Source organism: Podarcis melisellensis (assembly GCF_964234715.1).
Source record: "Podarcis melisellensis genome assembly, chromosome: 4".
NCBI lineage: Eukaryota > Metazoa > Chordata > Lepidosauria > Squamata > Lacertidae > Podarcis > Podarcis melisellensis.
The window spans coordinates 63,209,517-63,236,067 of NC_138531.1; the positions used below are offsets into that span (position 1 = coordinate 63,209,517).

At 42.0% G+C, this 26,551-nt stretch overlaps 1 protein-coding gene across 2 annotated transcripts; it reads right to left on the reverse strand.

Moving 5' to 3' along the window:
- Nucleotides 1-1,171: 1,171 nt before the first annotated feature.
- VGLL3 (vestigial like family member 3) lies at nucleotides 1,172-25,911 on the reverse strand. 2 transcript variants are annotated; one of them, XM_081907909.1, is made up of 4 exons: nucleotides 25,259-25,819; nucleotides 13,981-14,227; nucleotides 9,466-9,969; nucleotides 1,172-3,352 (listed from the first exon to the last, which is right to left on the reverse strand). In XM_081907909.1, the coding sequence occupies exons 1-4, from the start codon at nucleotides 25,394-25,396 to the stop codon at nucleotides 3,309-3,311; spliced, it is 933 nt and encodes a 310-aa protein (XP_081764035.1). In that variant the 5' UTR covers nucleotides 25,397-25,819; the 3' UTR covers nucleotides 1,172-3,308. The 2 variants fall into 2 exon arrangements, with proteins under 2 accessions (XP_081764035.1, XP_081764036.1); XM_081907910.1 differs by lacking the exon at nucleotides 1,172-3,352 and adding an exon at nucleotides 5,044-9,425 and having other exon boundaries at nucleotides 9,734-9,969; nucleotides 25,259-25,911.
- Between the last annotated feature and the right edge of the window lie 640 nt (nucleotides 25,912-26,551).

Genomic DNA, 26,551 nt, shown 5'->3' on the forward strand with positions numbered 1-26,551 from the left:
GTTTATGATATCCCAGTTCAATGGTGTGATATGTATGAATTACCTGGCAGAATATTGCAAACAAGAAGCAATTGGTGACTAGTGGAGATTCACTTTTAAGATATACTAACTAGGAGTACTAACTGGGATGTGGGTGGCAATGTGGGTTAAACCAGAGCCTAGGACTTGCCAATCAAAAGGTTGGCGGTTCAAATCCCCGCGACAGGGTGAGCTCCCATTGCTCGGTCCCTGCTCCTGCCAACCTAGCAGTTCGAAAGCACATCAAAGTGCAAGTAGTTAAAAAGGTACCGCTCTGGCGGAAAGGTAAACGGCGTTTCCGTGCGCTGCTCTGGTTCGCCAGAAGCGGCTTAGTCATGCTGGCCACATGACCCGGAAGCTTTACGCTGGCTCCCTCGGCTAGTAAAGCGAGATAAGCGCCGCAACCCCAGAGTTGGCCACGACTGGATCTAATGGTCAGGGGTCCCTTTACCTTTACCTTTAACTAGGAGTTGCCAATGTAGTGCCTTTGGGCACAGTACTGTAGTACCTTTGAAGTATTTTCCTGGTGCTAATGAAGCCTTTAAGCTCACTGTCCTTGATTAGGAAATGGCAATGGCAGTTAACCTTTTATCCCTTTAAAAGATGAAGGAGAAAGTTGGAAGTACGATGATCTGTTGGATTTCCTTTCAGCCCTGTGTGTTTTTCAAGGTTCAGGTTAATTATATTGGACCAAACTTTTATCAGCTTCTTGGAAAAGCAAATTGTGTGTGCCTACACTGTCTGTCCCTGTGATGCAGGGAGACACTGATCTGGAAGAGGAGGAGAAGTGGTCAGGAGGTGCACAAGCCATAACACTCACTCAGAAATCCTAATGCACTCATAGGCACAACTCCTCTAAAAAAAAAAGGCTGGCAACTCCTGCATTACACATACTTGAAATGAGCAGAATGTAATTTTATTTTTTGTAATAACCATCATCCCAAAGAAATTGAAGAAAAAGACTGCACACAACAAGGAGCTTTTGTTTTATTTATCCAATCAGGAGGAACAGTCCCTGCATTGGAATTTCCTTCAAGTTGAAGCAGCAGTTTGTAGCACTTAGGGCTCATCCAGACTTCCTTTTGTGCTGTGCTTTCCAGATACAGTTATGTGCTTTAAAGCTCTGTGTCATGTGTGTGTGTGTGTGTGTGTGTTTTCCCCGGCTCTTTCTCTGGGAAAACCCACATTTTACCGCCAAATTGGAGCAAATGGTAATCTGTGGAAAACCCAATTGCTGTTGGCTCTGATTCAGCGGTATAATGTGGGTTTTCACGGGGAAAGCACCAGGTCAAAAAACAAACAAGCAAAACCAATGTTCAGACACAGAAACTTAAAGGCTGGAGCCGTGCCTAGAAATGTGGCACAAGCAGAAGTCTAGACGAGCCCTAATAAGTCATGTTTGCATTCATGCTGCTTCATGTACCTGCTTTAGACCTCAGACTACTGAAGAATCTCACCACAGGTTTGACTTTAGCACATATTCTAGAAATGTCTTGCTGATTATGGATCCATGGGCAAATTCGGTTTAGCCAAGGACTTCATAATTTATTTGTATTGAAGAGTAGTGAAGCCGGCACTCAATGGACTGCCAGCTGACACCAGATTGTGGAAAATGAGTAGCTTTATTCCAGGATTTGAAAATACTGAGTTTTTTGGAATATACAAAGTTTTTGCACCAAAAAGGGGCCGATTCAGAATGCAAAAGCCATTGGTGGAAAGGTCCCCCCACGACCTATCAATACTTGCAAAATATGCTTCAGACTCTATAATTCCTGTTAGATTTCTTTCCTCATCACAAGAATGGTTCATTGGAAATATCAACCCCCCCCCAAAAAAAACAACCCAACCCAGCCCAATAATAGTATGTTTGGTTATAAGCTAGGTAATTAATAGTCTTGATACCTATTTGTCTGCCCCACTGATATTCAATGATTTTTTTCAGTGAAGATCCTGTTTCTATGAACAGCACAGCAGCTAACGGGCCAAAAAAATGGCCCTAGCTGTGCTACAAGGTGCTATCCCCAGAACTGTGGCACCAGCGAAAGCTTACTGTGCTGTGCTCATGCTTGTACTCAGACAACTGTACTAGTGTCTTTGTGCAAGGCATTTAACATGCTCCATAGACCGTGCAATTGTTGGCTAGCTCTGGTCTGGATCCAAAGAATGGTATGGCTAGGGAAAGATCTTCTAAATCAGTCTACCCTTCAAGAGGAAAACAGTGAAAAATTAAATGGTGCACACAGTCCCTTGAACACACCTAAACTTGCTCTTGGGAATCCCACTCTATGTTCTAGCAGGTTATAGGTGGAGGTTGGCAGGAAAGTTGGGTATGTACCTCAAGCAACAAGGTGCTACATCTCTCTTCAGCTACTGTCATGTTAACACTGCAGCTGAGATTAATTTAAAGGCTCAAGGCTACCCATCTGTTTAGGATTTCAGTTAAAAGCGTCTGTACTTCATTGTTTCAGCAACATATTCTTATCAGGTACCCAGTTCAAAGTTGTCATCAGAAGCAGCAAAGCAAATAGTCATTTTTCAACGAAAGATCACTGCCGTAGACACTGTTTTACATTTGAACAATTGCTTAAGCGAAAGGCAAAGTACATTCAGGATCTTGTGGGGTTGTTATATATGGGGGATTGAACCGTTTGATCATGACAAGATACTTCAGGTCACAACAACAAAATCTCATACAACCACATCAGACATTTAAAAACCTATGCATTTCAAAAGATTTGCCAGTGCGTCTCTGAGAGCAAGTTCTTTAAAACAGAACTTAAAATTTTCAAAACTTTAAATTTTAAAAAATACATTGTTCTAAAATAGCCCACCAGTGCTGATGCAAACTTTCTGTATTTCTACAAAAATAGATGCATAAAGAACTACAAAAACTGCATTCCTGAAGGAGGACTCTAGGTCAAAGCTAGGTCTCTCCTGACAGTCAAAGGTATGCATTAGTATATAGACAATGGCAAACATCTAAGCAAAACACTGTTAAAAGGAGCATAGAGAAGTTAGATTGGAGAAATGCTTTAGCAGGCTCAGATGACAAATGATATACAAAGGAAAGGTTTTCGATTTTTTTCTTAATGTCCTGGGACTTTAAAATGACCTTCTGGAGGTAAAGGCTCCATCCAAAAAACATATGGCTGGTTTGCTCATCATCTGCTTAGTATAATGTTTATTGCCACTGTGAAGAAACAGTAAAACATAATAATACTGTAGTATCTCCTTCACAAGATGGGAACTCTTTTAACACTGGTTACTGGTAAAATCCATTTTTTGGTACTTCAGAACCATGATGTCTCCTTACTTTTGTCCTGATGTTGGATGCCTATTTTGAAAGGGAAGAGGAAATAAGTTTAAACTTGCATTGTTTGAGTGGCTTAATTTGATTAATCAGTCATCATCTTACATTCCACCTTTCTCTCACCATGAAACCTAAGGCAACATACACGTGGTTCCCAGGTGGTCACCCATCCAGGCTTCGCCCATACCTGCTTAGCTTCAGTTGGGTGGTGGCCTCAGGCACCATCAGATCATACTCTGGGACAAAAGTTAATTACACCTGTGATAGGCTGTACTGTAGTTGACTCCCTGCCCCCCGTCCAATTTCAATAAGTAGTACTAGACTCAAAACATTGATTTAAATCATCTGACATAAACTGGTTTGGTTTCATTAAGAAATGACATTTATGTGCCTGAGATGCATCATAAACTTCAGTACATAAACTTGCTTCTGGTACACACATTTGGCAGATTTTTGCATTATTTCTGAAACCTGCACTGCCTGCTTGACCAGAAGTGAGAGTAGGATAAAATCTGGCCAACCGACTGACCATTAGGCTAAGTGAAGTGGCCACCTCAGATCCTGAGGGACAAGGACTGAATAGAGATGCACTGGCCACACATCCTCCAAAGGACCTGCTTTTCTACATGGAATGAAGAGAGGCTTCAACATGTCTTTCACCTCAAGGAGCAAAATTTATTTGGACAGCCCTAATAAGAGAAGAACCCCTTCAGAAATGTGCCTTTCAAACCACTTTTGCCTCCCCGCCCCCCCCCCCTTATTTTTAGTTGTTGCAAACATAAAAACATATAGAAGAATAAAACAGTAAATGAATACAAAATGTAATATAAAAGGCTGCCCAATGCAATAAAAAATTAAAAGAGACAATGAAAAACAAGCAACTTCCTAAATGCATTAAAAAAATTAAAATAGCTTCCCCAAAAACTTTACCAAAAAGATGAATCCACTAACAATCATTGAAAATTTTAAGCAAAGAGACAACTGAAACAGCCAAGACAATTATGTGTTCCATCTTAATAAATTAAACATAAATATTTCTGTGATATTATTATGAAAAAATGGGTACCTTTTTGTAATGTTTTGGAACATACAAGTTCCCTGATAATGTCCAACCTTATACTGATCTCAACCTGCTGTAACAATATTTCTTTATGACCTTTATCTTTGGTCTATTTTGCCATTTAATAAAATAAGTTATTAAAAACATTTACCGGTATGTGAAATTAAAGATTATGCTAAAGTTCCTGCACTAAAGGGGGTGGGATGGGAACACTCTTGAAATTACTTACTGTTGAATCATTTCCTTATGCTTTTGTGGAACTGGCCCAGATTAATTTATGTGTAGTTTTGTAATCTTTTAACATCAACAAGGCTATGTAAGGGTATTCATATCTGGTCTGCTGCATCCTCAGTTAATGAATATGTCCTTCTCAGGAGCTAGGAGTAATCTAGCCAGTGATTCTTGAGAGCAAATTCGTAGTCTTAAAAGACACGATTTACTTTTTCCCCTCATTAATGCTCAGTGAGATAGATAGATATAGATGATAGACAGATAGATAGATGATTGATAGATAGGTAGATAGGTAGATAGATAGATAGATAGATAGATAGATAGATAGATGATAGATGATAGATAGATAGATAGATAGATAGATAGATAGATAGATAGATATAGATAGATAATAGATAGATGATAGATAGATAGATAATAGAGATATATGCACGGAATCTTGTCCCTGATAATGTTAGTTTTCATTTTCAGTCATTATGGATGTAGGTAAATAGAGATTTTGCTGTATTGATGCAGACTCAAAAGAAAACTTTGCCACTTGTGAATGTTGGGTGTGGGGAGATGAGTCTGGAGCAGCTGCTTCAGTCAGAAATGTGTGTGTGAATTCTCTCTGAGCCCCAGTGTTTATTCAATGGTTACAGATCTTTTTTGTAGACTGTGGAAATCCCTTCCCCCAGGCAGTGTTCCATGAGTGGACATAACATTTCAAAGCTCTCTATGAGTCATCACAATTGCATATAACATCTACATGCAAGCTCTGTTGGGATTAGGGCAATGGACACGGTAAGGAGCACTTAAACACCACTAGCCCCAGTCCAATGGGCAGGGGTGGTAGAACTTTTAGTTCAACGTCTAAAGAGCCACAAGTTCCTCTTCTTCCACCATCTTTCCATCCCTAAAGGATTAATAAAAAGGAACTTGTCACTGTTTTACATATGTGGGAAAAGCCTACCCTGAGTTCAAATAAATGCAAGCTAATTGATTAATATACGGCATGCTATAATATGGTCATTATCATTTATGTTTGTGTTCAGGTAAACCTGAAGTCAGTACTGCATGTATAATTAAATGTTACACATGCAGTTATGGACTGGATCCATCATTGACGATGCATCCTCAGTTTTGACCCCTGTACCCAAGCTCTGAAACGGAAAAGCTGGACCAGGCCATTAGCATTCTATTCTTATAACAATAAAATTAGAGCCATCCCTCCCTCAATCCCCATCCCAAAATATTAATTCATTTCCTTCCTACTTTCACTTACCCATGAACAAAATGCGGCCCCTTTCAGGGGTTTTGAGCATTTCCTTTTAAAAAATAAATCTTAAATAAAAAATAAGATTCCTTATTCAGCCTTGGACAGACAATCCAATTGTCTAGACAGCAAGGAATACTGGAATTGCTATCAGATGCACCTTTATGTTGCCTTCTATGACAAGAGTCACAGGCAGCTGAAATTTGCTCATAAATACACCTTGCCAAAAGGCAGACCCCATGAAGGGGCTAACAATTGCTCCTAGTCATAGCAGACGATCAGTTTACAACCTGGAGCATGAAATTTAATTACTCTTGTGTCATCTGTACAGCTGCAAACATAATTAATGGCCATAAAATTGCCCAGATCTTTTAAGGATTCGGTTGTGCTGTTTTTTCTTAATTTCCCGAGGCAGCAAAAGCAGCACTGTTTTACTCTCTCCCCGATAAAGGAGAATGTGAGAATGAAGCTTGCTAGGTTGTAGCAGTCAGTACAAGAATGTGAGACAGGGCATTTGCACTGCCCCATTCTCTGAAACTCAAATCCAAAGAACCTTCTAAAAGAAACGGACTATCATCTAATGCTATGTGAATGGTACAACTTTTATATGATGTATACTTGTGAGAGCCATCTACTGTACTATTTCCCATATAAACTCTTATATTAAACCTGCAAACAGTAATGTCAGACTTGTATGGAAAAAACCGGGTGGGTTTCCTATCCTTGATGGCAAAAACTGCAGTCTGAAAATTGGAACAACAGTTTTATTTTTAAGTACAGGAAAATCAATTTAAGATGTAGCATTGCTTGCTAAGGTCTGTAGTCTGCTACTCTATATTAACAGGCAAAGGCAAACAAGAATTACACATTATATGTGAGCCTCAATCTTTTGGCCAATCTACCCTTGGCTTAAGCATCACTTGAACTAGGTCCTAACCCAGTACGTTTAGCCTGAGGTTCTGCCACTTCTCCACACCAGATCTGGAAAAAGTAGAATAAGCAACTTTTTTCAGATCCATGGCTGACAGGGCTCACTGTAGTTGAATGAGCTATGCAGTTGTATGGGCCAGTACTATAGAGTTATTTCATGGGACATGTGCCCCTTTTTCCCCAATTCACTTTTCAGGTCAGCAATGACTGCTTTGCCCTTTGATACAGTTGAGTTATACTAGTGTTCTCCGCTAGATGTGTAAAAAGACAGCCACAAGTGCTCAAACACTCTGGGAGATGTACTAGGTTCTTTGGATACCACCCTCTGGACCTCCCATGGAGGGGGCACATGGAGATGATGATCACAGGAACTGAGGTGGTTTGTGTGAGGAGAGGTGATCCTTGAGCATATTGGGCTCCTGAGATGCATAAAGCTTTGCAAGTCAAAACCAGCTGCAACCTCACCTGTCACATATCATAACTTAGTGATAACTAAGTAAATGAAATGTCTCAACTCAAAGGCAGTATGATGCTGAATACCAGCTGCTGGGAGACAAACAGCAGGACGGGCCTTTACCCCTTCTATCAATAAGGAGTGATTTAGAGATTACTGCCTACGCCAAGTAAGGCCTTTGATTTAACCTGACTGCTTGGGATCTTCAGTTTTTTGTGGTAATGACATCTCCCTTGAAGACAAAGATATCTGAATGAAAGTTGGTACACATTCAAGACACGGCTCCAGCGTGACTCTAAATCCATTTTAGGATGGCTGTGTATCATACTTTATAGAGGATGGCTCTGTTTGAAGGGCTGTCAGAGGTCAGTCCTCATGAAGGAGTCCTCTATTTAATGTGTGAGGAACTTCTGGCCCTCCAAATGCTGCTGAACTACAACTGGGGCTGATGAGAGTTGTGGTTCAGCAACACCAGGAGGACCAAAGGTTCCCCATTCCTGCTCCATTTGAAGGGCTGTCTGTCTATTCATGTCACATTTAAAGGTAAAGAACCAATAGACTGGTAACTTATTTCTCATCAACAGTTAGTATCCAGACAGGAGACTGAGCAGGCAAAATGATCACCTGGCCACAGTCTTTCCCAGATGTATTTTATTTCTATTATTAGTATTTATACATAAAACCAGTATAGGTAAAGGTAAATGTGGTGGCGCTGTGGTCTAAACCACTGAGCCTCTTGAGCTTGCTGATCAGGTCAGCAGTTCAAATCCACACAACGGGGTGAGCGCTGATTGCTCTGTTCAAACTTCTGCCAACCTAGCAGTTCAAAAGCATACCAGTGCATGTAGGTAAATAGGTACTGCTACAGCAGGAAGGTAAACAGCATTTCCATATGCTCTGGTTTCCGTCATGGTGTTCCACTGTGCCAGAAGTGGTTTAGTCATGCTGGCCACATGACCCAGAAAGCTATCTGTGAACAAATGCTGGCTCCCTTGGCCTGAAGCAAGATGAGCCCCATTGTCACCTTTGACTGGACATAACTGTCCAGGGATCCTTTACCTTTCTTTACCCAAATCCAGTAAATGCAAATCTGTGTCGTCTTTTTTGGTGATGCATAGCTTCTTTTTTTAGCAATACACAAGTGGCCACTTTAATCTATTTTCAAGGGACCATGAAACATAATGCATGAGAGAGAGAATGAATATTGAATTACCACAAGGTAATGTGATATGTATACTTAATATGCAATTCTTTGTGCTTCAAATGCTAGCTAGACCTGCTGGGATGTCTGCAGCAGGGTAATGGATGAGACCAGATGTCATTCCAATGGTACAAAGTTTCTGGGTCCTGAGTATGGAGCTCACAGGGAAAGACTTTTGTCTTCCAATTCAGAGAGCATCTCAAAGCACTGAAATTAGATTGTATAGGTGCGGCAGAGCCGCATCTATAAAAGTAATTTGAGAAAAAGTGTTTTGTGCTTGGAATAAATTTATTTGGAAGACTGCCCCGTAGAGTGACAGCTTTCTTTTATGCTGGGTTCATTTGGGGAAGTTTTATACATAACATTTGGGTTGGATTTTGAAAAACACTTTATGATCTCTTGGGTCCACATTGAGTGAATTCAGAACATCTCATTCTCAAACAGGATTGAGTAAGAAACCAGATTCATTGCAGGCTTACAGAAAGAAGAATCCTAAGTTTGTCTAATTTGAAAAAAGGAACAAGGAAGGGTATGTAGAACTGCAAAACAAGAAAGCCAGTATCTGGTTCCTACTGACTTTATATAATAACAGGATGTTTGTGGTTAAACTTTTGCTACAAACAATAGAGCTCTGAACCTTGGGATTGTTTGCCTGTATTAAGTGTGTTATATATTTTGTCTGCTTTATCATTTCAGTGGAAGTAAAGAACTAATTCTTCAAGTTCATCATTGCAAATCTTAGCATTCTTGCAACGTCAACCCTTTCTAACTACATCAGGGATTCATATCTAACAGATCAGGTGAAAGAATCAGGGTGGGGAGCTTGTGACCCCCTCAGTTGGTCTTGGACCATGGTGGCTGATGTGAGATGGGGGCCCAGCAACATCTGCAGTGCCACAGTCCCCGCCCCCCCCCCCCCGAATTAGTGGAGGTCTTGAGAATTTGCTTGGTTACGACATATGTTTCCTAAAATATGAACCACATAAAAGAGAAAGCTGCAGCTTACCTGCGTCAAACCCAAAAGTTGGCACAATGTCAACTGTTCCATGGAAGGCTCCTGCCCATGCTGAGGTAGCACTGGTGACAGCAGTAGGATCTGTCTTTGTTGCATCACACTGTGGCGGAGGAATCTTGCCTGCGCAAACTGAAGGCATCAGCAAAGATCTGTACCGTGGGTCAAGGTGCGAAGTCGGGTGGTGATGATGATGCATGTGTGCATGAGGATGGTGGCGGTGCATGTATACATCATGCATGTGTCCATATGAAGGGCTCACCTGAGATGCTAATGGATAATGCCAAGATTCTGGCATACTCGGCGGAGGAGGTGGAGCAGTCTGATGCAGAGTATGTCCTGGCCAGCTGCTGGGATCTGCTGCTGAGAAGGTGCCTGGTGCAGTAACAGGAAAGTCATGATGAACTCCACTTAAGCATGGTGGAGGTGGAGTTTGATAAGAACTGGTCCAAAACGAGGCTGGGAAACCACTCCTCTGGCTTGCGATTGTTGCATTCTCTTTTAAAAGAAACATCAAAATGATGATAAATTCTTCCATGGATCTTGAATAATAAACAGCTTTGCTAACATGAATAAAGAAACAAACGTAAGTTCCATAGACAACTATTTAAAAATGTTAATGAAAGCACAAGCAGCTGGACCCTGCCAGAAACCCTTCTTCGTGTGCCTCCTCAATCTAAAGCTTAGAGGACAACTATGAGAAAGAAAGCCTTTTGGTGGTGGCCCCCTGACTATGGAATGCTCTCCCTAGGGAAGCTCACATGGTTAAAACTTTTATGTTCTTCCAGGCCTTTTTAAGATATATGTTTAATTCACAGTGGCAGTCATCATATATGCATTTAAGGGCTATTTAAGTTCTTCGCTATACAGCAGTTTGTTGTTTTGGTTTCATTGTGCTGCTTTTCTTTTTGGGTTTCTGTGTTGTTCGTCTCTTAAGTTTGTTGTGGATTTATTGTGTATGTTTTTTTTTCTATTTTATTAAAATTCTATTTAGACCCTAGGGATCACCAAAAAGGGCGTAAGTAACTGGCCACTTTAGTGTCTAATCAGCAAATTTTTAAATGTGTTTGGAAATATAACAACACAGCTGATTTTAGAACTAAGCAGATTGCAATTCAAGCACAGCTCAAGTCCAATGCCATTATATTATGAAATCACATACTTTAAATCCCATCTTTCTAAGGAGTGGTAAATGATCCTACTATGTAATGATAGTGCTGGCAGAGATACTACTAGTATTCTTGCCCAAACCATGGTTTGAAATAAAGTAGAAAGGAAGATGCTTTGGGGAAAATAAGGGAAGCTAGAGATGTTGCCATGGAAGAATATGCCTATAGCTGATGGTGACGAAATAAAGTCACAGAAATATCACAAAAATAAGAACATTTCAGTGGAGTGTTTATCAGACCCACCCATGTCTATCTGTCTGTCTATCTATCGATCTATCTGACAATTGCAAAGGTTTATTTGTTTTATTAAGCTAAAGAGCTTTCATATCTAATAAATTACAATTTTCAATGGATTTCCTCGTTATATTTTATTTTTATTTTTTTCAAAATAAGACTTCAATTTTAATAAAAGTTAATTAACTGTACATCAGAAAATATACATGTGCCCCACTGAGGCCCTTGCTGTATGTATCCCAGTAGAGAGCTGTGCAGGGACCAACTTAAGCATTCTACTCAGAACCTATCACACCTGAGTTCAATAGAAGATGCCCTGAAGAAAAACCTTATCTAGCCCAGTGTACTTTCTGATGAGGATGGCTCAGCAGAAGACGAAGGCTTTGGAAGGAGAACTGCAGAAAGGGAAGCAACACAGTCAAATCCATTTCTCCTATCCTTCGGGAACTCTGGAGACCTTAAGTTTGCCTTCGCATGTAACTGATGGGAAATGGTGTTCAGTGTCCAAGAGATAAAAGTGCCCTCCTCTGTTCTGTGCTAAATGTGCATGGAGAATGTTAGGTCTGTAGAGCTTTAGAATAACATTCTTGAATATTTGTGAAATGTCATCATGCTTCCACACCCAATTCATAAACATTTCACCTCTTGCACAACCAAATTCTTGGAGACAACTTCTTAATCTCTTTTGGTTGTTGTTTTTAAACAAAAAACCTCAGAAAAAAAACAATTTTGACGCTCCTTATCTGGTGAGATGATCTCTTGCCATTTTTACATATATATATTTTAATTTGTCAGAAATCATCTCCTCTCTGGTGAGAGTCACCTGAGAATTACATTAGGATGGCTAGTTAAGATGCTAAAGCAGAGGTGGCAGTAGGTAAATCTGCATCTACCAGTAGATCTCTATGTAAGTGCAGTAAATCGGAAAGGATTTATCACTGCTAATTGTTAAGCAGTAGCAGCAACAAAATGGCGCACTCATTGTACTGCCAATCTGGAAAATATGGGATAGCTAGGAGCAGAGTTTTGTATGGAAGGATGGTGAGTTCTGTTCAGTTCCTTTACTCAGTAGCAGAAAACATGGCCAGGCTGCAGGGCTTATCTGACGTCCCTTCTAGACAGCGACTGCGGAAAAACAGGTTTTTACACAGAGGCTGGATGACCATCTGTCAGGAATTCTTTATTTGTGATTCCTGCATTGCATGGGGTTGGACAAAATGACCCTTGGTGTCCCCTTTCAACTCAACAATTCTGTGCTGTGTACTGAGATGAGAAGGGGTGAGGCAGCAGAGAGATTAGCACAGTGCAAACACAGCAGCAGGAACAGCAGATTAGCTCCTCTGGCACATTTGCACCCTGCCAACCTCACTCCTGCTCTCTAGCCCCAGATGCAGCAGTGTCTTGGCTGGGTGGGACAAGGTCAGGTATGCAGTTTGTAGCCCCATCATGCCACCCGCTATTGCCTATCCTATTAGCTGTCACCAAGGTCAGAATTCTTCCATTCTAAGCATAAAGAACTTAAGGGTGGATCATGGGGTTTTAGTAAACAAAAAACAAACAAACCCCTAAATGGATTCAATATGCCTGCAATCTGCCTACACTTGCACTAAAGATAGCCAGAGGAGTGCAATTCCTTCTCAAAGCTATTCAACAATGTAATAGTTCAGCTGTAAATGCAGGACACAATCATTTCAGGCATTAAGTGTTCATATGTCCTTTGATTTCGGTTTTGAGATTTCAATAAAGTGCTTAACTGACTTGATAATATTGATATTGTTTAGACCCATTTTGGTAGTATTCAGTTGCTTGGAGAAAACCAAATACATCCCAACTATCACTCCCATTTCATTTTCCAGTTTTCATTAATTCTGTAATACTAAGCAATCTCATCTGTCTGGAAAGGCCAGCTCTTTCCGAAGTCATGATGCTTATCCACCCACCAAACTATATAGCATGATGATAAGATAGCAATTCCTGCATTGTCACACTATAATATCTTGGAGGAAAGTGAGATTTTAAAGGTGTGAATCTTAAAGAATTTTCCACATGGCAACCTCCCATTCTCTGAGACTAATTCTGTAACGTGAGAGTCACACTCAACACAACACATAAAATCCACAAGCATAGGATCTCCCTGTAGGTTTTATTATTACCAATTGGGAGCCCCATATTTCTGCTCTGAAGATTTGAAAAGTGGAGCTGGACAAAGGGGGGCAGGTAACATGTCTGGTACCTGCATGGTTTCCCCATTGCTCTAGTTACAGTTGGGAGGGGCAATTCAGAAAGGTAAAATAGCATCGGAGAAGCGGGTTTTGCACTCTCTCCAAGTACTATTTCTCTAGTTATCAAAGCCACTGCAAGAGACTGCTAGTTAAGAAAAAGAACAGAAGAAAATGCTAGTTACAGATTTCCTGCATCACATCTCTTTTCATGGTGAAAGGTAGGAGCTGGTTTCAACCACACAGTTCCACTAGTGGGAGCCAATGCAAGACGTCAGAATAGCACTCAGAAGGAGAGTGCAAAGGGGTCCCCCCCATTGGCTCTAGAAGGGTTAGGACAGGCATGTCCAAAGTCTGTTAATTTGGCCCCCTGGCCAGTTTTATCTGGCCCCTGTGGCAGTTCACTTATTGGGGTCAAACCCTAAAAAAGCTCAACAAGTTCAATTCTTTAAAAAGCTCAATAACTTTGGTCGGCCCTCACGCATGTTCACTTCATCAATCCGGCCCTCTTTGAAAAAAGTTTGGGCACCCCTGGGTTAAGAGAATCGCTATAACAGCATGCAGGAGGAGAGGGGAGATTGTGCCATCTGATAAGGAAAAATGCTTACACTAGTGGAACAATCATAATAGTGTGATGATGAATTCCTCTCTAATTTTCCCCAGGAATTTCCACATTTTGCATGTGGCTAATCAGACTGCATGGGTCACACTGGTTTTGCAGGTCAGATTTTTGTGTATCTGTGTCCTGCAGTCCAGGTGTTGTAAGGCAACCTAATCTTTAAAAAGAATGTATACCTGAAGGCGTATATAAAACCCAACGTGTGTGCTCAGAAAACCAAAGGAATAAAGTAAATGAGATGTAACCAAGTTTTGCTTATAAACCTTACCTCTCCATAGCCCTGTCTTGCTTTTTGAAATGGCAGTCTCTGGGCTGAAGCGACTAGCTTGGTTTAAAGCTCTTGAGAAGTGTTCATCCACTACTGACCCAATATCACCCTGAAAGTAAGTGAAAAGGACGCAGCGAGAGTTAAGGTACTCCATATCAGTAGGCTGGTCTTTCTCATCTTCCTCTTGTTTATTAGGAAGGGTCGCTTCCAGAGATTCCTGCATCTTGCTGTATACAGCTAGCTTACTCTGGTATAAGGGGGAAAACAGAAAGAAAGAGAGTAAGATAACTTCAAGTACAGACAAACAAACATGCATTTAACATATGACAATGGAGATACATTTTGCATTATTATACATTTACTTGTAGCCAGCCCTATCTATTCTGTAAGTGCCTGCCACAGAGAATGGCCATTCATATTGTGTCATATAGGAATGAAGATAAGTAGAAATGCAGACCAAATGAAATTAACTGACCTAACAAACACCACCAAGATTAATGCACAAATCAAAACATAATCCCTTCCATTATTCAGTGGCCAGATATTCATAGAATCATAAACTGTCAGGTTGGAAGGCACCCTTGGGGTCTTCTTGTCCAAACCCCTGCAATGCAGGAATCTCAATATGTTTTTGAGGACAACTCCCATAATGCCTCAGCACTGGCCATTCTGGCCAAGCTAATGGGAGTTGTAGTCTAACTAAAACTTAATGGCTCAGCATTGACTATGCTTGCATTTTACCAACAGAGTTGTGCTGGTTCTTGTTTTAAATGACTCAAGTGGCTCAAGTTCATGCTGTTATGGTGCAGGCCTATGCACACCTATCTGGCAGCTTTGCATTGAACTCAGCAGGAGTTCCTCGTGATAACCATGCTTTTAATGGTATTACACTGTTCCTCAATCAGCCATCTGATGAATTATTACTCTTGTTCAAGTGATGGATTTTCCCAACCCTAACTTATGAGCGGAAAGCGTTATAAAATACTCCAGCTTTATAATTCAGTTTTAGGCATCCTTCACTATCCTCCACTTGTCATAGCTTTCCTGGGCTTAGTTATCCTTTGTGGAGGAGGAGGATGCTACACATAGATGTGGGTAGCAGAATTGAGCCATTTGGGAGCGGGGAGAGGGGGAGTCTAAGCATTGCCAAAGATACAAAACAAATCTGTGCTCTTCCCTCATTCAAGCAAATGCTGCATTTTTTTACATAACACCAACTTATAAAAACATTGCATATAAAAGATGATTAAATGTGATGAGATTGCTGTGAGATAAACAAACCCTTTTAAAGTTCATAAGGGGGGGGAAGAAACATAATTAAAACCAATGTTGGATGATGAAAGCCTCTGCGTATCTCTCCACAATTTTTCTGTCAAATCAAACGAAAATGTCAAAATAAATTAAGTGTGAAGATCAATTTTACATGGAACATATTTTTCAGATGTTCCATGTTACGAATGTTTTCCAAGAAGCCCAGATCCACACCCCTCTGGCAGTGAGCATCCCTTTGTGCCCAGCATGGGGGAGAGAAGGGAACGGGTGTGATTGTTGGCTGCATGGCCAGTGGCTGTTCATCTTAGGCTACAATTGCCAGCCATGCCACCTGCTATGGAGGCCTCAGCATTTGGCTGACTTGCTCATGCAGAGCTAGTTGGCTGGGGGACCAGGACACATACACCAAAATGGAGACTCCCCTGCATTGGTCTCCACCTGATTCTTACCTCCTCTCCCACTCTGCTATCATATGTCAATTATCCAGGGCTATTAGTTCCCCTTTCTCATATGAACTTGTTGTGCATATCTTTTGGTTCATGGCAGTTTGTGCTTTTGTTTCTTAACTGTGACAACTGGCACTTAAGCATTAGACACAGACCATAGTTTGGGAAGTAAGGGGCTTCCAGGAACTGGCAAACGGATGAACCCCCCCTCCTTGGTGGTGGCAGGCAGCAGGAATGGCTCACATGGTATGTTTGTTCTAAGTCACTCCACCCCCCAGTAATTTCCCCTTTATTTGCAGAAGGAGTTGTTATTAGCATCAGATTGTCCCTGCTTGCATTACACCATCCTCAGGCACTCTGCAATCAAAAAGCTTGCAGGTTTTTAACTCAGCTCTCCGTGGGCTTATTATCCACACTTACCTTTCATCCACTGGTACAGCCTGTGCTTTAAAGCTCAGGGTCCGAGCACTCTCTTCCCCTCTGGAGCTTCCCCCTTGAAAATCTACTCTTTAATGCTCAATCGGAGCAAATGTTAGTCTGTGGAAATACCAAACCGACATTCGCTCCGATTGAGCAAGTTTTCACAGGGAAAGCTCTGGAGCAAAATGGGGGGGGGGCAGTGGGACACGGAGCTTGAAGGTGCCAACCTGTGCCTGGAAAGAGTGGGGCAAAAGGTATGTATGGATAAGCCCTTAGTGTTTCCCATTCTTCCCCTTCACCCTTTGTGCAGCACAATGTTTGCCACCATTCTTAGGCTCTCATAGAAGTAGTCTGTTAAATAGCATTTAACCCAGGCTTTTCCATCCTAGTGCTGCCCAGATGTTTTGGGCTGCAAACTGCCATAGGACCTAGTCAGCACATCATGCTGCCTGCAACTGATGGGAGTTGTAGTTCAAGAACATGGGCACATGAGCAGCTGGGAAAATGGATCTGAGGATGTGGGAGAGTATGCAAAAGAGGAAGAGTCCAGTGTTTTATAACTTTCACTTATTTCATTTCCTTCCGCTCAGCAGCATCACAATGACCCATATTCAAAAGTTAGTATTTTCACTTTCTTAGAAATACCACATTGTTACTCACATCACAATAGAACAGGGTGAGCAACCACAGCCCTGGGGGCAAAATGTAGCTCTTCCTCCAGGCCCCTTGGTACTCACACCCAACCCCCAGTTTACACACCCTCTTACATGGCAAACTGTGTCATATATTAGCAATATATTAGCAAAAACAACGGGAAGAAAATTGCTTTGCAGTGTTCACTGTCATACATTATCATCTCTATTTTTCATCATGGGCCAGTTTGGGCGTCGTTACACTCCCTGCAAATGTAACAGTTTGACTGCCCTTTGCAGATTTCATTTTATTGTTATTGTATTCCGTTTGAGTTTTCAGCTTATTGAGATCATTTTCAAATGGCAAACCAGGAAAATTCACATGTGGAGGGTAGGCCAAGGGGACAGTGTGGAAACTTGTTCCTGGGATCCAGATGCTACTGCCTGGAAGTCTGCTAGCGTTTGTATATAGTAGGTGGAATTCAGGAAATTAAAACTCATATCCAGAGCTGCTGCTCTGTGCAGGAATGCTCTTCGTTTCATGGTCAAGGCTCTCTCACTGCATTTGCATTTCAATCTTTCCTGTTTCTCATCCCAAGAGTTATTGCTGAAAGTTATTTTGGTTAATTTTAGAAAATGAAGCTGAATCTTTGATATTCCTATTTTATCCTGAGATGCTAACACTTTACCAGCCTAGTGGCAAACTTTCTCTACATACATAGAATGTATATAAAGAGTACTACTTGATATACATTTTCAAGCAACAGAAACCAAATGATTTCCACCACCCCCCATAAGTTTTCACAATAGGACAATTCCTAAGACATCTCTTTGGGCTTCAGCGTTGTTCATGTTATGAAGTTAGATTTTCGTTGGCAGCCTTCAAGAGATGGGAAAATCCTAGCCATAAAATAAACTTTACTAACACTTTTAAAGCAAATTATTCCTTATGGTCCTCTTCCAAAGCTCCTTGATGTGAGTACATACTAAGGTTTCTCCATTCATTTCAATGAATAAATCGACTAAAATGAATGGAGAAGCCTTTGCACACGTGAGAGTTCTGAGAGTGCATTTCATAGCATGGCTGCTATTGCAACCCGTGCCATTTGACCAGTACTAACAGATGACCCTTTGCCAGCAAAGTGGCAACAATACTGCAGAGTCAACATTGGTGTAAGCATAACCATGCATCATCTGTGGCATGAACCATAATAGCAGCAGGGCACGCCATGTTGCATAGCAGAAATAAGCAAAGCCATCTTGCAAAGATGCCACAGAGCAAAACTAGGAATTATTCCCCCATAGGTCTCTCTCTCATCACTAAACACAGCCTCACTGGTACAATGCCTTACAAAAACAGACCAAAGATCTATCTAGCCTGCCAGGCAATAATCGTCGCCTGTTTTGGTTCCTCACTGACTCCGAACCTCAAGGTATATAGGCATCATGACTGGTAGCAAGTGACAGCCCAATTCTCCATGAATTTGTCTAATTCCCTTTCAAAACCATCAAAGTTGGTGACCATCACAATGCTTGTGGTAACAAATTCCAAAATTTAACTGTGTGTATTTGACTGATCAGCTTCATTGGAAGACTCCATGTCTTGATATTGTGGGACGGCAAGAAAAACGTATGCCCATGGTCTCTATTACTCATCTTTTTTCTAAACTACAAAGCACCAAACTATGTTACCTCCCCTTGCAGAAGAGTAGCTCATAGAATTGCACAGTTGGAAAGGATCCCAGGGGTCATCTAGTCCAACCCCCTTCAAAGCAGCTATTTCCTGGCACCTGCTACATTATTCTTTTAAACTGGAGATGGAAACTGGCACCTTCTACATGCAAAACATGCCCTCTTGCACTGAGATACAGTCCATCCCCATATTATAAAGATATCCTGGGGCTTTTGAAAACAGATCCCCATAAGCTTTAAAGCCTTTCCAGTGATGAAAAATAGGACAAGCTCAATTTGCAGCCCCAATAAAATGAACTGAGTAATAAAAGGACAAGAACAAGTGTGTGTGTGTGTGTGTGTGTGTGTGTGTGTAAAGAGAAAGACATTTACAAATAGTGATGCACAAATTGCATGTCGAATGCAATCACCCTGAAAATTCCTAAGTCAGTGCATTCACATAACTTACACAACTGAGAATTTTAAACTACAACCTTTTTTCAAACTGTGTCACATATTTCATAAAGGAGGCATTTAATGCCATCATATTTGGAAACAAAAGAATACAGGTTTTAGCCTATTGTGGTTCTCAGCTCTTGGAAAGCTCTTAAACCTAGCAGAAGTTTCCATGAACTGAGGGGGGAGCAGTATTTGATGATTTGCCATCCCTTTTGCAGCCCACTGTGCCCACCAGAAATCTGCTCCAGAATGTTGGAAGGCCCTCTGGAGCACTGCAGGAGGTGACCGGGGTGGGGGCAGTTATAAAAGAAAGGTGTGATTTGCAAAAACTCTCTTCCTCCCACCTCTCATTTACGGAAGCCTCCACTAAAGGAAAGAGCCCTCCAAGAGCAGACCAGTTATATACATAACTGGATATAACCAACTGATGTTTTTGTTTACAGTTTCAGATTATTCTCTTGCCACTGCTTGGATCAATGCTTATAAAACTTCGTAGGGATGAGGTGAAGTGTCAGAAATTGTTGAAGACATAACTGGATATCGGCAGCAAAGTTTAAAGCACACTTCCTGTGAGTGTTGATATGAATAAATTCGCATTGGTATGAAAAGGATGGTCAGGCCACAGGCCAAATGTGTCTGGCTCAGTGCTGATGTCCATCTGCTGGCGATTGCAAATGTTTGGCCCTCCTCTAACATCTTTTCTCCTTCCTTTCTCCACCTACAGCAGCATGCCCCAACCCCTCATCCCCTTCCCACCAATTAAATGCAGCCTGTGCATTTAAAATATCACCTGGTTAGCAGGCATGACAAGTAAGTAAATACTGGGATATGGAACAAGAGATTCTAAGTACAGCATATGACATAATCTAGTGCAATTTAGTCACTGCCTATTTTCCATAGGCAGCAATGGCCAACCCCGGTAAGTAGCAGGTAAGCAGTAGGGTTGGCCATTGCTGCCTATGGGAAATGAATGCCAGTTTCTTTCCAATCTATCATAAGAACCATCCTAATAAGCATGCAAAAGGAATTACCATCAACCCCACCCAGTATGGCTAATAGTCAGGGGTGATGGGTGCTATAGTCAAACATTAGGAGGGCCACAGGTTGTCCATCTAGGGCATGCTGCAGTCTAAAGGTGTACACTTCACTGTACCAGTGGTTCAGTGGAAAAATATATAAACATGTGCTGAAGCATCCCAATTGAAATCAGTGGGATCTGAAAGTTCACTTTGGCGTGATCAAGGCTAAAGTAGTGAGTAATCTATTGTACAATTTTAGTTCAGAAAACATCAGCTTGTTGCAATATTCATGATTAAATTATAATTAACAGAAAATGAATTTGGAATTCTTTTCCCATTGTATTTTGTCAACACCAAAAGCAGAACAGACTAGACAGAGCCAAGGGAAAAGGGAAAAAATGAAACTGTCTAAATCTGTTGTTTATGTTAGGATTTATGTAAGCCATGGTTGGGGTTATTAACATTCTATTTTATTTTTTATTTATAATTTTCATTTATATAAATTATAACAATTATTTAACCATAGTTTTAATATTTTCAAGTTTCGACTCCCTTTCCCCTCTTTCTGTGGTTCCTTACATTTATTTTCATCCTTTCCTGCATACTTCAAATTGCTTTTAATCATCTGTTCTCATATATATATATATATATATATCATAGGTAGAGGTAAAGGAACCCCTAATCATTAGGTCCAGTCATGGCCGACTCTGGGGTTGCGGCGCTCATCTCACTTTATTGGCCGAGGGACCAGGTGTACAGCTTCCGGGTCATGTGGCCAGCATGACTAAGCTGCTTCTGGCAAACCAGAGCAGTGCATGGAAAGGCCATTTACCTTCCTGCCGGAGCGGTACCTATTTATCTACTTGCACTTTGACATGCTTTTGAACTGCTAGGTTTTCAGGAGCAGAGACTGAGCAACGGGAGCTCACCCCATTGCGGGGATTCAAACCGCCGACCTTCTGATCGGCAAGTCCTAGGCTCTGTGGTTTAACCCACAGTGCCACCCACGTCCCATATATATCTCATATATGTGTTTAAAACTGCAGCTTTTCACGATAATCCTGCCAATGTCTTGATCAGTTTACAGTTTGTTTGTAAATACTCAATAAACCACTTCCATTCCTTTCTAAAATGTTTGTTGTCTTGATTTCTTATTCTTCCAGTAAGTTTTGCTATATCTGCATACTCCGCTAGTTTCTGTATCCAATCTACTTTTGTTGGGACCTCTATATCATTCCACTTTGGGGCAAATAACATTTTTGCAGCTATAGTCACATCCATAAACAAATTTCAGTATTGTTTGGGTAGTTCTAATCCTATAATTCTCAAAAGAAAAGCTTCTGGCTTTTTTTACTAATGTTATCTTAAACATCTTTTTCAGTTGATTATATATCATCATTTCCCAGTAAGCTTTAACAAGATCACCACATGTGAAAAAGGTGCCTTCTTTCTCTTTACATTTCCAACACTTATTTGACTTTGATTTATACATTTTTGCCAATCTACTAGGTGTTATGTAACATTTACATAGCATGTTCATATGATTTTGACTTAAACCATAATATGCTGTAAATTTTATATCTTTATTCTATAATCGCTTCGATTTCTATATTATGCCTTATATCTATTGCCCAGTCTATCACTGAAGATTTCACTTGTTCGTCCTTTGTCTCCCAACCCAAGAGCATCTTGTACATTTTAGACTTCACTTTAACATTACAATTTAACATGTCTCTAATTGTGATAGTTGTTCCCCAAACCCCCACTTCATATCCTTTCTAAATATTTCATTCAAATGATGCTGTTCCTGGTAAATCCTTTAACTCTTTTAATTTAAATTCTCTACCCTCCTCTCTTAGCAAATTTCTATAAGTTGCCCAACTTTCTGGCATATTTTTCTTTTTCACTGCTATGGCTTCAAAAGGTGAAAGCCAAAGTGGTGTTTTAGCTTCCAATAAAAAAATTGTATTTGTCCCATATTCTATACAATTTTTTCCTAATTATATGGTTTGTAAAAACCTTTATGTACTTTCACCTTTTCATACCAGAAATAAGCGTGCCAACCAAAAATATTTTCGTGACCTTCCAAATCTGGGGTTGTTATTGTTTTAGGGTTTGTTTGTTTGTTTTTTGCCTGCTACGGGCTTATAAAGTATTACATAGGCAAACAAATATTCCAAATCCCCTAAAATATCACTGGCAGTGTCTTCTGAATTTTATTGACTCCAAATGTTGCCATTCTAGAACCAACAAGCGTGCAAAGGTAAAGGAAGTGTGATTGTTTTTACAATTTTTAGTCTTAGACCAAAGATTCCCCAGACCCATTTCCCTGCATGTCCACTTCCATTAAAATCTATGCACATGCACCTGTGAAACAGATGACCAGCACAGTTGGTGAAACTCTGAGAGTGCCCATCACCTGTTTGAAGGATAGGCTAGATTCAGTCCTCTTCTCCCTAGAAGGAACCAGTGCTTTCAACCTCACTGTGCTGATGCCATCAGGGATGTATATTGGACTGAGTCAGAACATACCAGCATACAGCCATAGGTGCCATACACGGAAGATTTTTACAGTGTGCAGCAAAAGCTGCAAGGAATGTGACCCAGCAAAGAAAACAGTATGTGGAAGCTGCTTCAGGCACATTACCTCTGCTAGATAGCAGTGAGAGTTGGGGTTCTTATCAATGTTATGCAATATCAGAGCTATTACCCTCAGGTTTTATTAAATCAGAAATCCATAAATACATGAAAAGAGCACAATCACCTCTTTACAAACTTGCCAGCTTGGAAATATAAAAAAAGGGGGGGAGAACATGCCAAACAGAAGTAAAGTATTTCCTAAACTAAACTGTGTTCAGACAATGAAGCATACCTGTGTCCAGGTTGTCAACAATTAAAGTTAATCACGGTTTTCTTATCACTTTTAAGATTCATATAGGGGGAAAAAATGAAATAAAAACCCAAGGAGAAAAGATCAAGGCAGGAAAACATAGGGACGGTGGCATATAGAATAATTTAGATCTAACAATTCGCTAACAAAGAAATTTACTTGCTTAAATATATGCTATGCTCTAGAACTCAGTAGTCTCCTAAAAAGAAAGCGACTTCTTAATTTTTAAAATACATAGATGAAAAAAGATGCTCAAAACCTGGAACTGTAAAATGAAAAAGTAGAGATGAAGAAATTTAAGGTATATAAACCCTAAATTTTCCACTGCCATGCTGCATTTCCAAATAAGATAGCAAACTGGAGCATCTGTTCATATTTGATCTCTTAGCAAATAATACTTGAAATTGTGGAATGCTTAAATAGTAAAACTACAAATCAGTAAAATGGTTTCAGTTGCAACTGTAATAACCCAGATTGCAAAATAAACTTCAGTATACTTCAATGATGATGGTGATGGGAAGACATCCCAAATTCTACACGCTCTTACTGACCGTGTATAATGGACCTGAAAAAGTTAGCCAAGCATTGCTCAAACTGCCTTGGCAATGAATAAAGAGGAAATAATAAACTTGAAAAAGGGATTTTGTATTTTAGCCCATATTTGTGTCTCCCAGGCAAGCTGGTATTAAGGGTCACTTCCCATGTACGGAGAAAACAATTTTTGTGGATAATAATGATAAAACCTTATGGAATGCAGCAACAACCAAAAAATGTATTCTCAGATGACTGCATTGGGGCCAAGTCAATATTAGTCCCACTTCACCCACGCACAAGCAGAGTCTAAAAATGCTGTCAGCCTGATAAGAATTTCCTGATTTACTTTGTTACATCAGATTCTTAAGTTAAAGGGTAAAAACAGCCCTTGCCGCTTTACTAGAAGAACAAGATGTTTGACTGTCTTTAAACAACAACAACCCTCTTCTCCTTTAGATCTGCAAAAGAACTTAGTACTTTAAAACAGCACTGTAACAAAAAACAGAGTATTGGGGCTTGTTTTATCAAGTGAGGTGTCCTGCACACCAATTAGACATACTGTGCAACTTTGTGAATGTTTACTCAGAAGTGAGTTATACTGTGTTCAGTAGGACATAGTACATGTGTTCAGGATTGCAGCCATAGTAATAATATGCAGAATGTACAACTAGGCCATTGTTATAGTTAATTACAATGAATTATGCTTGGTATAGAAATAACACTGTTTACACTCACAAAGCAATGCTCTCAATTAAAAACCCAAATGAAGCAATTAAAACAGTAAAGGTTGCAATCCTATACAGGCTTAACTCCCAATGAAGTTAATAGGGCTTACTTTTGAGTTGACCTGTGTAGGATTACTGAAAGATTTGTGACACCTCAAGGTAACAGATTTGTTGCAGCATAAGTTTTTTTATAGGAGATACACCTGATAAAGAGGACTTTCTTCAGTTCACAAAAGTGTAAACCCAAATTAATCTGGTAGTTGTAAAGTACCACAAAACTCTTCTGTTGTACCTTTTGCTCCAACATACAGACCCATTTAACTCACTGCAATTACGAAAATGACTTTCTGGCTATGATCTTGAACGGGGAAGGAGGTAACTCGCCAGAGGGGGCAATCTTGCGGGCACCACCGTCGAAGAAGTCTGTTTCTGCTATCTGAGTTTCTGGAAAGAAACTTCCGCGTCAGATCCTAAGGTGACTTGGAGCGCCTCTGCTGCTGCTTTCAGGGAGCGGGAGGTCGTGAAAACCCGCTCCGTCTAGGTCCCAGTCGCCGCCTGGCATCTCACGCCCCACACCCCTGACCCCCAGGTGTGCTTTCTGTTCACAGGCCGGCGCGCCTGACATTCCCCCCTCGGCTGGGGCTTGGTCCCCCTCTCCGCCACCCCGCCCAGGTACACACACACACACACACACACGTGGTGGCAAACAGCCCCGATGCCTTGTCTGTCACAAGTAGTGACAGGCAGTGTGTGCCGCACCCAAGGGAATGTCTGTGCCTGCGACGTGGGAGAGACAAAGCGGGCGTCTGTGCGAGAAAGAGCGGGTGACCGTGAAGAAGGACATAAACATTCCTAAGATACGAGGAGTGACGCACATCGACGTTTATGTCAACACTCACTTAGAGGCACAAATACCGGTACTCAAGGCACAGGTCGTCGCACGCGCTTAAGACATCGCGCACGCTGGAGCCTCGTTCACACGTGCATCACCCCCTGACTGCTGCATCCGTCCCTCGCACATACTGAAGTCAGGGCCATGCATGGCTCGCAAGTATGTCAGGTTCATCAAAGACACGTGTGAAACCATCGGGAGAGTCGCCCGGAGAAGCGGCGGGCTTCATCCCAGCTGAACCGCCCCGTCTGGTCTTCTCCCACCCCGCTCCTAGAATGGAGCCTGTCCCGCCTCCTGCGCGTCCGGCGAGGGTCTCACCTGCTGGCTGTGCGCGAAGGGCGGCGCAGGAAAGGCGCCGGGGGCGGCGGGACCCGCAGCTACGGCGCCGGGCAGCTTGAGCTGGGACGGGCAGCACGTCGCCTGCGGCTGGTGCCTCACCACGTCGGAGCAGCTCATGGCAGGGACCGGCTAATACCAGCGTCCGGAGAAGCGGGAGCCGAGCCTTCCAGCCGCCGGTGCCGGTCGCCGCGCTGCCTTCTCCCATCCACCCTCGGGCGCGGAGCCTCGGGCTGCGGAGGCCAGTGGCGGAGGCGCCGTCATCTTCGGGAGTCTCGGGGAGCCGCCGCGGCGTTTAAATAGAAGCCGGGTTGCCTTGGGCGGAGGAGGCAGCGCAGCCCGGGGAGGCAGAGCAGGGGCAGCACGCCTCCGCCGCCCTGATTATCATAGACACAATGAGGGGCTGTCGCGCTCTGCCAATAGCTGCCCGGGCGCGGGGGAGCCGCGGCCCAACTTGGCAAACTCCGCCCCGCCGCCTTCCGATTGGCTCAAAGTTGATGTCCGGACAGAGCGGGCTGGGAAGGGGATTGGCCGAGAAAGAAGGCGCGGAGAGAAAAAAGAAGGCGCGGACTCCGCCCCTTTTGCCGCGTGAGTTTCCCACTTCGCCCGGGAAGGCAGCGGCGCCTGGAGAGAACGAGGGAGGCGTTTGGGAAAGCGAGGCAACCCATGCGCGGGAGAAGGGGAGGCGAGCTTGGCAAGTGGGGTCGTGCTGACAGAGCGGCTTTGTCAGGGACCTGGTCGGTAAGGGTGCAACTGCAGGTGAGGTGAAAGAAAGTGTTGGGGGAAAGGGGGTAGGCAGGTCGCCAAAGACCCTTCACCTGAGTCCCTGTAATTAAGGGTTTTAATTAGACAATATGAGCCCTGCCAATGCTTTTTTTCTTAAAATATAATTAGGGGCAGTCTCATTTTGACTCAAGAAAATCAACATTTTTTAGTTCAAATCGGGGAAAATGAATACAGTAAATGGACAAAAGTACTAAAATTCACAAAATGTTTATGGGTATGTGTCCCCCTTCACCCCCCCCCCAGAAGAAAGCACTATCTCATGAAGCAGGCAGGGCAGGCTCAAGACATTTTGGCACCTAAGTTGAAGATCTGCATCAGGAACAAGGGTGGGAAGAGACCAGCAGCGCCTCCTATTGGCCAAGTGCCTCCTATTGGCCAGCAGGGCAGCAGCAGCAACAGGTGATGCATTCCTTGGAGCACAGATCTGTTGCCAAAGTGGATCTTGCCACCTGAGGCGATTGCCTCACCTTACCTCATGGGTGTGCTGGC